Below are 13,250 nucleotides of genomic sequence, written 5' to 3'. Positions count from 1 at the left end.
TTCCCTGCTCTTTCAGAGCTGAAAGGATCTCGGCGCTCTCTCACACTCCCAAGTGACTGATGCCTTTGTTACTGTTACTCAGAGGGAGGTCACTGGGTTGTGGTAGGAACTGCACTTAGGTCTTCTCGGCCAGAAGGAGAATAGTCATGTTGTGAAGTCTTGGCAGCAGAGGCTGAGCACAAAAGGAAGAGCAAGAGATATTTTTGAAAATGTAATTCCCTCCCCCTTGACTCTTAGCGATATTAACTCCCTTTTCCCCACCCTGCCATCCACATTTCCCTCTCCTCCCTGCAAAGTGTGTGTGAGTTTCTCTCGATACAGTAGAGGTCAGTGCACTGCTACGTGAAACCTGACAGCTGGTGTTACTCATGGATTGACAGAGATGATAGACCAGACATGCTCCCACACTCGTGCAGACACACGCGTGCATGCACTGGTGCCCTGAGCAGGCAAACTGGGAGGGTACAGGGATTCTGAGTATACAAATAAGTGCCACTGTCCCCTTTGGAGGTGGCACTTACCGGCCTTTTTGGACGTAAGCCAGACTGCTTGGCTGAGCTGAAGGGTGTTATTAGTTTGCAGTGCAACTTATGGGCTTGTACTTCTGCGCTTCAGGGCACTAAGATGTCCCAGTTGGTCTTGTTTGCTCTTTCACAAGGCTGTGGCATCACACAGGGACACTAGCAGTTTCTTTTTTCACACACTTTTTTCTCATGATGCTTTTTGTGCAAGAGCTGTGAAGAAATATTTTGCTTTTATGATGCTTTTAGCTCTTAGAGTAGCAGGTCTGCATTTTGAACCAGTTCAGGCTAGACACTAGAACCAGATGTAGGGAAGAAAGTCGTCTCCTACTTTTGATGGGCGGGTTTTTCCCATTTTTGTCTTATCAAGTAGTCATTGAGGCTGGTTATGAATGTTGATTAAAGTCTGATTTCCCTTTGCTAATGATACATAGGTAAACTGTGATGATAGTAAGGAGAAGTATAACAAAATTTAGAAGTGGAAATGACAGAGGTTATGGAACTATCAGTCCTTAATTTTAATGGAATACAGGCAATCAACATTATGTAAAAGCAGAAAACTTCAGATTGTAGATCTTATTAGCTGTGGAGTAGACATATATAAATGTACATAATGATTTTTTTCTCTACTGAGAAATTCCTACTGACACGGTATTATTTTACTATTTATGGTGACTTTCTTATTATTAGTCCAGTGCCTTACACTATCATTTGTTATGCCTGGCTAAATTTACATAAATTTGCTTATGTATTCTGTGTTTCTGTGGTTTTGTGGTATTGTAACTCTTGCAGAAACCAATTTATTAGTACTAAAACTTTCATGGCTTATTTCTGCTTAAAATTTATGTGTGTCCCTTGCAATATATCCATCACAGTCCAGTAATTTTCAATCAGTTTACCAAAAGCAATCTGATGTATATGTCTGAATTATGCATGAGTGTATACATACAAGTTTGTAATTTAAAATTTCTTTGAATAACACCTTACTGTACTGTGCCTGTTATTACAGTTTCAGCTGAGTGTTGTTTCTTAGCAGGCCAAAGCTTACGTTCTTCTCTTTGCATTTACGTGCTTTTACTGCTCAAAGAAAATGGTCTGCATGCGTCAAAACCCTGTACCTTAGCATGTACATGGCCACTGGGAGTAGTCATCTGTGCTCCTCTGATCCTTTTGTTTTGTCTTTCCTCCACACCACTTATTCACCTTCTCCCTTCCCTCAACTTTTTTGTTCCTCACCTTAATTCACATGCCTTGTTCATGTCTCCATGATTTTTCCCACCTGACAGCTGGTTTGATGAGAGGATATCCCGCCATGAAGCAGAGAACATCCTCATGAGCAAAGGAGTTGGCTCCTTCATTGTCAGAGCCAGTCAGAACTCTCACGGTGACTTCTCCATCTCTGTCAGGTATCTGCTTCTCACAGCATTTTCCTGCTGCTTTTCCTTTTCAGTGGTGTCCCTAGCCTCCTCTTGATAGGATTCCTAATGTGGCATAACCTCTTGGGAAGTTTGCATGCTGCCAGTCACTGGCAGTGCTGCTGTGTTGTGAATGAGAACAAATTAGGCATCTGATTCCCAAATCTTCCTGCCTCTTTTCAAGTGACAAAGTGAATGCCCATTCCAAAGCTGCATCTTCTGGTGACCTGCTTCTCTGAAAGAGCTGCAGCAAAGCAGAGTGCTACATGGGACATTTCCCATAGTGCAAAACACACATTTGTTTTAATTCCCTGACAGTTCTGGTTGCTGAATCAAAGAACTCCACTACTGCCATTAAGAGATGATTATTACATTGCGAACTTATTTCCCACAGGTCATGAAACAGCCATTGAACAGGAACAGCTTTTAGTTGCTTGCAGCCCAGCTGCATTTCAGCAATTTATTGTAGCCCAGCCCTTCTCAGAGTGTTTGCTTCAAAGCAGAGCTCTTAGATGATGGCTGGTTTCCCAGTTTTCAGACAAACAATTGATAACCAGTTTTAAATTGGAGTAGTGGTTAACAATGTCTTTTCCAAGCAGCGTGCACTTTCTGATTCAGGGAGCTCAAAAAGTATCTGGGAAGAATGCAGGAAAACATTTTGTTTACATCTATAGCAGTAAACTAAGTACAATCAGGATCTTTCTCTGGCCCTGAGGTCAAGCAATGTGGCAAAGCACAGATCCACATGGCTAAACCATCTTCACCTCACAGAACAGAAAAGCTGTATTCAAGCAGCTCACCGCGAACAGTTCTTGGTCCACTCTGTCTGCCTAACCATGGCCCAGCACTGTCTAGGAGAGAGCTTTTTGGTTTAGACCAAAACCATGCTAATACTTCAACAGCGCGTGTGACTGTAGCACTCCAGGATAGCACTCAGTCCTTGCCTGGTCCCTGTTTAGTTTATTTGTGCAGATGTAGCCTCTGAGATGAGTGTTGTGAGTTCTGGAGTTACACAGAGCAAGGAGGTAGGTACCAAAACCAGATCACATCTAGTGCAAAAAGGAATTGACCAAATCAGATAAGAGGTAAGAGGAGGGGAGTTGCAAGTGGGAAGCAGGAGCAGAAAGTTGAGACAGTTAATTTGGCTTGTAACAGCAACCAATAATTCCTTTTTTTCTTTTCTTTTCTTTTCTCTTGGGTAAGGAGAATGACCAGTAGTAGTGATATTACACTAGAAAGTATACAATTATAAAACTCAGTGTATGGCTTTGTGTAACTATGTCTGCATATAGTGGTGATGCCCGTGGTGTGAAAAGGTATAATATATCTCTTATAGGCAATGCAGACTGGATGTTAACAGGAACATGCAGAGGCTAGTGGATAGACTACAACTGCACCTTTGTCTCCCGTATAAAGTACAGAATAAAGCTATTAGCTATTTGTGGCCCTGAAAGCTCCTCTGGCCTTTATTTCAAAGGAGAGGCTTTAAAACCCTATGCTTTGTTCCCATAGTGCTTTGTGACTGGGCAGACCTGCGGTGCTCCATGTTTGTATGTTGATAAGTCTTTTGAAATACAGAGCCACAGCTAGGTCCAGTACACACAAGGATTGCCATTGCTTTACTTTCCAGAAGTCTAGTTTTGGCCAAGCAAGAAGTTTTGGTACCTTTCTGGAAAAGACTTTTTCAAAAAAGACAAAAATGTAATCTGGTTGATGATCCCTTACTTTTTCAATTGGATCCAGACATGAAGATGATGTGCAACACTTCAAAGTGATGAGGGATTCAAAGGGTAACTATTACTTGTGGACAGAGAAATTCCACTCGCTAAACAAGCTGGTGGACTACTACAGGACAACTTCCATCTCCAGGCAGAAGCAGATCTTCCTGAGGGACAACAGCCGAGAAGAGAAGGTAAACACAAACTGTCCTTAGAAGTTTCTCAGGAAGGAATTCAGCCTATGAGAATGTCTTGGGGAGGGGGCATGCGGGGAGAGAGTGTGTCCTCAGACACCCTGTCATATCACTGCACTGATGGGCCTTGCGACACAGATTTTTCATGGATTCAGCAGTACGTACGGTTTTATAATTGAGCAGAATTTTCTAGTTCTGTTTTGGATAGCAATAGGCAGTGCTGCAAATCTGCACAGAGGTGCTTTGCTAAAGCTGTGCTAAGGCCCCAGAGCTGAAGTTCTAAGATGCCTTACACATCCAAGGAGAGCAGAACTTACCTTATTGAAATGCCTAGCTTTCATAAGGGCAGGTACTCAGCTGACTGGTAGGTTGTGTCTGAGAAGAATTTGAATCTGGTCTCCTAGTGTCCTTGAATGCACCCAGAGTGCAGCTGTTACTACAGTTGAAAGTTTGTCTGCTCAGAAGAATCATCCATCTTCTGTTACCAAGCAAACACAGTAACGAATTTGGAGGAACTGAGGGCAAAACCTGGAGGTATGGGAACAGGCTGTGCATTCAGGGAAGATGTAGTAGCTGTTTGAGAAAGCAGGGAAATCTCGGTCCAATGAATGCCTGGGTTTGTGCCAAAGGAACAAGCAAATGACATAGTGGAGAGTGCTATGCATTGCACACACAGTACTGGGAGTGAACATGCCCGGTCACTGCAGTAACCAAAGTTCTGCTTTACCGGGAAACGGATTCTGGTATTAAATTACCAGGATGTGCAGGTAAAGGCAAGGCATGAAGTATATGATTTGCTGACTGCAGCGGTAGTTTTATAGGCATATAGGTAGTTTTATATGACCCATATAGGTAGTTTCATATGGGTCATTCTTACTGGCTCCAAAAGAGACATGATATGTTTTTCAGTCTGAAGAAGGGGCTTGTGTTATTGTCTCCTTCTAGACCACTTAAAATGCACCAGTAAGGTATAAAATAGAGGCTATGGGACCTGTGAGAGAGATCACAGTGAAGAATTGTCTGGGGAAGGAGAAAGGAAGACTGTATGCATGTATGTCAGTAAACCAACCTGTTTGGGCTGACTGTGAGCACGAAGGGAAAGAGAACAGCATTTGCTCCAAGATGCAGACAGGCAAATGAAAGGAGTAAAGTTTACTTTGGCAAACACTCTGTACATTTGTTATGGTGATGGTCTCAGCAGGATATGTTTAGCACTTGTCACAGTGGGGTTTCTGTTCACAATTCAAATTTCGAGATGCTACAGCCATATGATAAAATGACAGTAATATACAGATTTCAGCGCAGAGACAAATGAAGTCTAAGGGCAGTATTTCCTAAAAAAAGCTTGGTTTCTGTGCCAGTCCTTACATCAGTGGCCACATTTTCAGTCCAGCACCTCCCATTACTACCCAGTCTTCAGATGGGGAATGGCTATGACAAAGATCTAAAATATGGGATTCCTGATTTGTCCTTTTGTTCAGAGGGGCAGGATCCTTCCTTTGGAAGAGCCTCCAAGGTAGAGGTCAGTGGCAGTGATCAGTGTGCAACAATTGCTAATCTTCAGTCAAAGATGTGTGGGACACAAAAATCTGACCTCACTTTTGTGATCTTTCTTCCATCAGGAAAGGCATGGTGGGAGCCTGGAACGGATGGGCCGGGAAGGATTCCATCTGTGTGGAGCAGCTGGAGAGGATAATTTTTCTATATCCAAGAGAAATGTAGAGCATCCTATCCCCATACTGCAGCAGCAACAGGTACTACCAGGAATGAGGGGCTGGGATGTCAAGCCCAAGCACCTGAAACACTGGCCTTGATTGCTTAGTAGCATGTGAACAGTCACTTTGTCAAAAATCTGTCACCCTGCTTTAGGAAGCAGTCAGTTAGGTCTTCATATTGGGGTAGCAGCAACGATTTTGTCACCCTGGGGAGCTCTTTCGATGTGCAATAAATATGTGGGCTTTTATTTAGTTTTGTGATCCGCAACTGATTGACAGACCAGCAAAAAGTCAGCTTACAGTGGCTCTTTCACTGGGAACCTGGGAGAACTTCTGGGGAATTTTGGGGGCTCCATCCCAAAACCTGGAAAACAAAGAATGGTGTCACATTCTCGCTTTGCTTAGGAAAGGAGAAAAGTATCATCCAGTGAGAGTGCAGAAAAACACTCCCAGATCTTGCATGCACACACATATATGGTTCCAGGAACTTGTCTCTAGTCTGTGGGACAAAGGAAACCTTACTGCCCGTTTCTTCTTTCTGAGTTGTGCTACTAACATTCAGCACCATAAAACACATCACAGGGATGAGAAATGACAATGTTAAACCTAGTAGAGTTTGGTTTCCTTTAGAACAATCCTCCTCCTCCCTATTCTGGGCCCTCTCTGCACTCTTTCATCATGTTGCATCCCTGATGTGTGAGGTTTCCTTACTCCTTTGCTTCCACAGGAATGGAGAGAACAGCAGTATCTGGTGCTGTCTTCAAAGTTCTTCCTGATTAATTTGGGGAAAGTAGTTTTCCTGGGGTTGGCTCATGTCTCTAGCTAGAGAGAGTGTAGTATCATCCAAGGAAAGGACTTGTCCTACTGAAGTAAAGAAATCCAAAACGCTGTTTCTTAAGGCATGAGAGCTCCCACATAGCAAGGCCAGGGACAATCATGAAATAGCTGTTCTCTCTCATCAGACAAGCAGTGTTGCCTGTCAGGGTACTGCTGAAGGAATAATACAGCTTCTGACAAAGCTGAGGGCCTGAACTCTTTGGAGCATAGTCTATGCATCAGTCACACTTGATATAGAGCAGAAACACTCACAGGAGTGAAGCAGCCATGTAGTAAGTCTTGCAGCTGCAAAGCCAGATTAAGTTCACTCACTTTCTGGTAGGGACAGGTAAGGTGCAAATTGTGCTCCAGTCTCAGGCCTCAGCAAACTTTTAGGCTGACAAAAGGCACAAGTGAAACCAAGGGAAATTTTCAAAGAGTGGGTGCAAGAAAGGAAGCAACAAGAGGGAGAGGACAAAAACTGTTTGCAAGCAACAGCAAGTACAAGCTGTTGTTCTCCCTCCCCTCTGTTGAACACAACTTATCAGACTCTGTGTCACTGAAGCACTGCTGCAACCTGAGCTAACATGATAACAGATTTTGTCACACTGTTATTGTAAAAAAAAAAAGCTTAGTGCATGCACTAAGGGCCTGGAAGGATGAAGACACTCAGCACCTCTCATCTGTGCAGACAAAAGAAAACTTGCTCCCTAGATGTTGCCCCCTTCCTCTCTCCATCTGTCTGGGCTGATTTGTGTTGATATGACTTCAGATGTGTGATCATATGGCTTCTTTTCTTTGAACCTGATTTTGCCCCTTTCTTCTTTGGTTAATTGGGCTACTGGGTTCTCAGGCTTGCTCCCTGCCCTTCACAGAATGGAGCAGTCCAAGAAAAAATAAAGTAGTGAATCCTCAGCTGTGCAGTCAGCTGCGTCAGCATCGCTGCCATTCCACCAGTGTATGGGATGGAGGAGTGGGCAGGACTGGGGCATAGTACCTCCAGATTGGCAAAAGTCCCCTGAGCAAGTATGGTTTTTCACCTGTGAGAACAGCCTTAGGTTTTCTCCAACAGTCCCAGAGGCCGAAAAAATCCCTCTCTGACCACTTTTCCCAGTGGCTGTGGAACACAGCTGAGAACAGTCAAATTTCAACTTCTAAGAAGAAAAATCCAAAACAGAACAGTCTGAGGTGACCTCTTCCATGACAGGCATTGCTTGCAGGACGGCAGCCCAGGGGTTGTATTGGAAGTACACATCTAAGATGATTTACCTGAGGGTTGGACCCTGACTCCCTGGCCACCAGTGACTTTTAAAGCTCCTTATTTATACATATTAGCACATACGTTACTTTTGTCTTGCTGTTTTCTTTCTAGGATAGATATGGTGGGAGTCTGGACAGGAAAGATGGGCTGCATGGACTAAGGGATCACGGCCAGGGAAGTGCAGCAGCTATGCAATGGAGACACATAGACCCACTGCACCAGCAGACACCGGTAGGTGATGCACTTGGAAGGCCCCATCTGCCTGACTTAGCAATGGCCAAGCAGTCTGGGCAATGTCACCTGCACAGAGGCTACATGAGGAATAGTGTATTAAGCCTGTTGGGACGTATCTTAGATGTTTTTGATTTTCAGGACTCTGTCCCAGACACTTGAATCTGCTTCTGGGGTACTCTGAGGGCAAGACTATGGTGTTACATGACCATAGTTCTAGGGCTGCTCTCAAGGCCAACCTTAGTTAACATACAGACTTAGTAGGAGGGAACTTAGCATGAGCTTCACAAAACAGGCATCTGGGACATTGTGAATGAGCCCAAGCTCACCCATGGGTTTGGATTCAGGTCAGCAGAAGGTATTTCTGAAAATCTAATGATCTCTCCTAGAAGAGCTTCATGCCCGCTGATGGGACTGGCTTTGCCACCACAGCCAGGCCTTCCTAAGTACAGTAGCTATATGTACAGTGCTCTTTTTAGGTCCTGCGGAGAGTTGCCTCATGATACTGTGCCATGCTACAGCACTTTCTGTCTTGCAGTGCACTTGTAGTCACACTGTCTCTTCCACTACTTTTTGCTTCAATCCTGAGAAGACCTGTCATCACACAGTTCTACTTGTCTGTTCCTGGTGCATCCTCTCAGACCTACTATGCCACCAAAGTGGAACTCACCTACCTGTCACACTTATCTGTCAGAGCCTCTCAACACACTGGGTGTGGGCGTGATCCAGATATGCCTCTGCAGACATCTCAGACTGCTCCCCTACCTGGATCCATACCTGGCAGTTGACTTCAAGTAACAATTTGCTCTGCAAATTCCTAGTATGTGAATGCCTGCTCAGAGCATGGTGTCTTTCTCTGCTTCAGCCTGTGATTCCACTGCCAACTCTAATGTATTTCTCCATCAGCTCCTAGGAGTGTGACCTAATTCACACTTCTCTTCCTTGAGAAAATGTACAGCTTAGCCCTGAACAACCAGAGGACCTAGATCCAAGGAGAGAAGGGAAGGACAGAAGGCCTTTCTCAAGTGTGAGAGAAAGGACAGATTAGATTAGGAAATTTGGAACAAACCGGGAAACAGGGACATGTCTTCTTTTGGCAAAAGCCCCAGATCTTTATTATAATCCAGCTCAAAATACAATGGCTTTTATCCATCAGGGGCTGTGACAATGAATAACAACAGGCCCTTGCCTGCCACACCCTATCAGTGATCTAGAAGCCACAATCCAATTATAGGAAGGTCTATATGTCCAGCCAAATAACTAGGAGTCATGTCTAAGCAGGGCCCTGAATGGAAGATTTGGCAAAAGAGTCTGTCTTCAAACAAATCTCTCCATCTGTGCCCACAAAATATACCTCCCAAATTGTCCATGCTCCATGGTGTGGGTGCCAACAATTTCCCAGAAAAGAAGCCCATGCCATGTCCTTTAAAATCTAACTTCCAGTCAAAATAGGAGATTGATTGCAAAGCCCCTTATGACAAAGAAAAAATCTTAGTGCTCATTAAAGTGAGCTCCAAACCCAAAATGAACTGATACACCCAAGCAGTTCCTAAATCCTTGAGTTCAGGGGACTGACCATGGGGATAGTCCAAAGAAGGTTTAAGACCTTCCCCTATGCCCCAGAAGTGCCTGAAAGAGTAAATATCATTCTTTACAATGTTCACTAGACTCGCCTGTGTGCTGGCTCTCCTGATGTATCCCTCATAGTCCTTTGCTGGCCAAGGACACATTTCTAAGTCTGTACCACCAGCAGCTCATGTCCCTAGAGGTGCTCCTGTAACTGGCTTCGAATATGGCTACCATGATTGATCTTACAGGGCAGAGGAGACAGAGCCACGTGAACACTGTTTCCCGATGACCTGCTCTCAGCCTGACTTCTCACCTCAGGGTGTGAATACCCATAAACATACTGAGGCTGCTGAAAACCCAGGCACAATTCCTTGGGTGTCCTTGTAAATTGGTCCCTCTTCCTGGCATCTTGGCCACTTCCTGTTTTAATTGCAAGATGGTCTCAATTTCAGCATTTCTTGTCCTCTCTTAGTGAACATATGTTCTGGGGCATAAAAGGGGTAACAGGAGAATGACCTTTAAGAGTTCTGGCTCATTGTTCCCTTCCTGTCTCTATCTCCTTTCCAGCGAACACTATGGGTCCGTGCCTTGTACGACTTTGATGCTGTGGAGCATGATGAGCTGGGTTTCCGCAGCGGAGACATCTTAGAGGTCCTGGACAGCTCCAATCCATCATGGTGGAAAGGACGTCTGCGTGGGGAACTGGGTCTCTTCCCTGCCAACTATGTCACACCGGTGCCCCTGTGAAGGCACAGTATGACCCAGAGGGCCATGTGGGAGCTGCTCTTCTGACATGACAGGGACAAGAGGGAGTGCATCTTCCCTTGCCCCAGGACATACAGTATTTTTGGTTTTGTCTTAATTTATTGGCAACTGATCTTTTGAAATGCTGGTATGAAAAGGAACCCTTTGAAGAGGATAGGATTTCTTCCCCTATTTTTCACATCCATGAAGGGGAGGGAGCAAAAATCCTGGACTGTTCATTGAGATCTTACTGGATCCTCCCTGCCCTGTCACTTATTTGGCTAAGTATTGATAACTTCCTGCAGTTAGGTTTGTTCTGTGGAAATGCACCTCAGACAAGTCAAACTTCAGTATTCAGGTAAACCTCGCCTTTCCTTCTGGATCTGGTAGCACTTATAGTCTCTTCAGGCTCCATTTCACCTATCTTTCAGAGGCAGAAGGAACACCCTGCTCCCAATTAACACCCAATTAAATGATCATTGGTAATCACATCAGTCCTTTAAGTAGGGGAGGAAACTGAGGGGGCCTTAGGTTGAGCTGCAAGGCAACCTTGGCTTTCTAAACAGTTTCTGCCTTATCCCAGCAGTACTTTCTGTGGGTATGGACTGTTATGGATATACCAGTTGAAGGGAAAGGATCCTGTAAGATTTTGTACAAACAAACCAGTGGTGAAGGTATGGGAGAGTGAGAAGCTACTTTCTTTGCTTCTTCTGATAGTCCAGCTCTTCTTTCTTCACCTCTAACAACAACTTGTCCCATTCTCAAGTGGCTCTCTGAGGTACCTACACTTCTCTTTAGACATCCTGGTTAGAGCAGGTCAGGCCCTTCGGCTATACTAATATTCACTTCATTGGATAACAGTGAATATCCCTCACTGGTTCCTTTTGTAAAACTGAATTGGGGAGGGGCTGGAGAGAAGAGGTTTTTCTGGTTTGGTGGCAGAAGTTCTTTCCCTGAGAATGCACTGTGTTCAGGATCGCTGTGTACACAATTCTGACTTGCTAGTGGAATGTCTCATCCAACAGGTTAAGCTGTTGCTTTACAGTATGCAGAGAATAAAGTTGTGGCTATCAAATAGTCTGTTCTCTGTTGCATTTTCTTTTGGATGAAATAAGGTAAATAAGTTTTCAAATAATTGCTAAGTAAATGCCCGGATGTGATACAAATATACTGCAAATGCACATTAAAAATTATTTGAATCCTGTGAAAGAGACGCTGCTGCATAACCACTGCTCAGACAAGTTGATATTAAACAAGCTGCCTGCATCTTTCACAACATGTGGGACCTTGGCAGTCACAGCAAGGAAGTGATGATTTATCATTCTTGGGAAAGAAAGAAAAGGCAAGTGAAAAACTCCAAAAACAAATCCAATCCAGCAAGAAAAATGTTCTTACCTTTTGTTAGTCCCAGTGGGAGAAAATTAATCCGGAAATAGGTTCTTGGTAAAGTCCAATTCAACGTAGCTGGCCTAAATAAAGCTGCCAGCTAGACAGAGTATTAGCAGAAAGAACGCATTGTCATATTTTTGAGAGAACTCACAGAATCCAAGTTGGGCTTGGAAGGGACCTCTGGAGATCATCTAGTCTAACCCCACCCCACTAAAGCAGATTCACCTAAAGCAGGTTGCACAGGATCACATCAGGCAGGTTTCGAATATCTCCAGAGAAGGAGGCTCCACAACCTCTCTGGGCAGCCTGTTCCAGTGCTCTGTCACCCTCAAAGTAAAACTCCACCGAAAGCAGATTATTAATGGATGAAGTAAAATTAGAGTAATTAATTAACAAGGTATATAAGTTCTAAATAGAATAGATAACTTGGAAAGACAGGTTAAGAGCTTATGTCTATTGTCTACCAGGGAATGGAGACATACCATATGACCTCCTGGGCTGGACTTGGCTCTGCTCTCTTGCAGGAGCTCTGTTCTGGGCCTTTAGCATCTCCTTTTGAAGTGAAGTCCATGAGGCTTCTTTTGGAACAAGTTACGTTATTATTGGATTGGTGTGAGGCTGTAACTCAGTGACCCCACAGTTTGAAGTGTTTTGTTGTGATTCGCTTTTTTAACTTTTTTTTTCTTTGCTAAGGTAATATCAAATTTGGAAGAGAAAGGATTAATATTCAGTGAGAGAGAGGATTAAGACCACGGGAAGAAGGAAGCAAAGAAACCAGAGACCAGCAAAGACAAAGGAGGGATATGAATGATTGATCTTTCATATTCAGGTCTGGCTGAAACTGTAGAAATGGTACTTTCACAATTATTCCCACCATGTCAAATCATCTTTCAATTAATTCTCTTTTTTATTAGTTACTTTTAAAATTAGAAGCAATGTCTCCTTTTCCTTTCCTCAGCACTCTAAAGACCCTCTTGGTAGTGAAGATGTAGTTGCACAAAATTAATTGAAGATAATGCACTTAGCAGTTTGATAGCTCTTCACACATTTGAAACCCCTTTACAGAGATTAACTAATTAAGCAAGTCTAAGTAGTACATTGTAAGTACCCCCATGTTAACTCATTATTCGTTTGAGGAAGAGGTAAATTTTCATGTGATTTTTTTAATAGATGTTTAAGGAATTAATACTTAAGGTAATTAGCATTGAAGGACTGAACACTAATTATGGACAACATACCAGAACCACAGTAAAATCATGATTTCCCATTATGAGCAGCACTTAATGACACCAAAATTACCAGGAGGCAAAGGTATCATGGCATCTGTGGTAACTATACCTGTGCCATGTTCTGCACTGCCTTGTGCAGCTGGCGAAGTTTTGGTCTGCAAGACCCAGTCTCATTTGCCTCAGTTTTTGTCCTTGTCTGCTCCCCAGAGCAGAGGCAGTGATACCTTCATTTACTGGGTAAAGTGTCAGACTGTATTTTTGCTCCTTCCCACAGGAGAAGCTGTTTTCCTCCCAGCAAAACAACAGCACAAAGAACCATGGCCCTTCCCAAGTCAATGGAGTCTCTGGATACAAGGAAAGGTGTAGGCAAAGAGGGGAGTTTTGCTGGGGTAGAAGGTGGTGTAGCCACAGGATGGAGGCATTTTCCATGCCTAGTGCCATTTTCTGC

The 13,250-nt window shown here is 43.8% G+C and overlaps 1 protein-coding gene across 6 annotated transcripts in view; it reads left to right on the top strand.

Moving 5' to 3' along the window:
- Positions 1-11,261, top strand: part of GRAP2 (GRB2 related adaptor protein 2) — a 119,137-nt gene extending 107,876 nt beyond the window's left edge. For all 6 annotated transcript variants that reach the window (XM_056340727.1, XM_056340728.1, XM_056340732.1 and 3 more), the window contains 5 exons: positions 1,808-1,927; positions 3,680-3,848; positions 5,471-5,602; positions 7,752-7,871; positions 10,008-11,261. In XM_056340727.1, coding sequence (XP_056196702.1) covers positions 1,808-1,927; positions 3,680-3,848; positions 5,471-5,602; positions 7,752-7,871; positions 10,008-10,187 — 721 coding nt within the window. In that variant the 3' untranslated portion in view covers positions 10,188-11,261. The remainder of the gene's footprint in view (positions 1-1,807; positions 1,928-3,679; positions 3,849-5,470; positions 5,603-7,751; positions 7,872-10,007) is intronic.
- Positions 11,262-13,250: the final 1,989 nt, after the last annotated feature.

The sequence above is a fragment of the Falco biarmicus genome, chromosome 5, assembly GCF_023638135.1.
Source record: "Falco biarmicus isolate bFalBia1 chromosome 5, bFalBia1.pri, whole genome shotgun sequence".
NCBI classification, from domain to species: Eukaryota; Metazoa; Chordata; class Aves; order Falconiformes; family Falconidae; genus Falco; species Falco biarmicus.
Note: the sequence above shows the minus strand (reverse complement) of the source record. Positions and strands in the feature narration are given on the sequence as shown.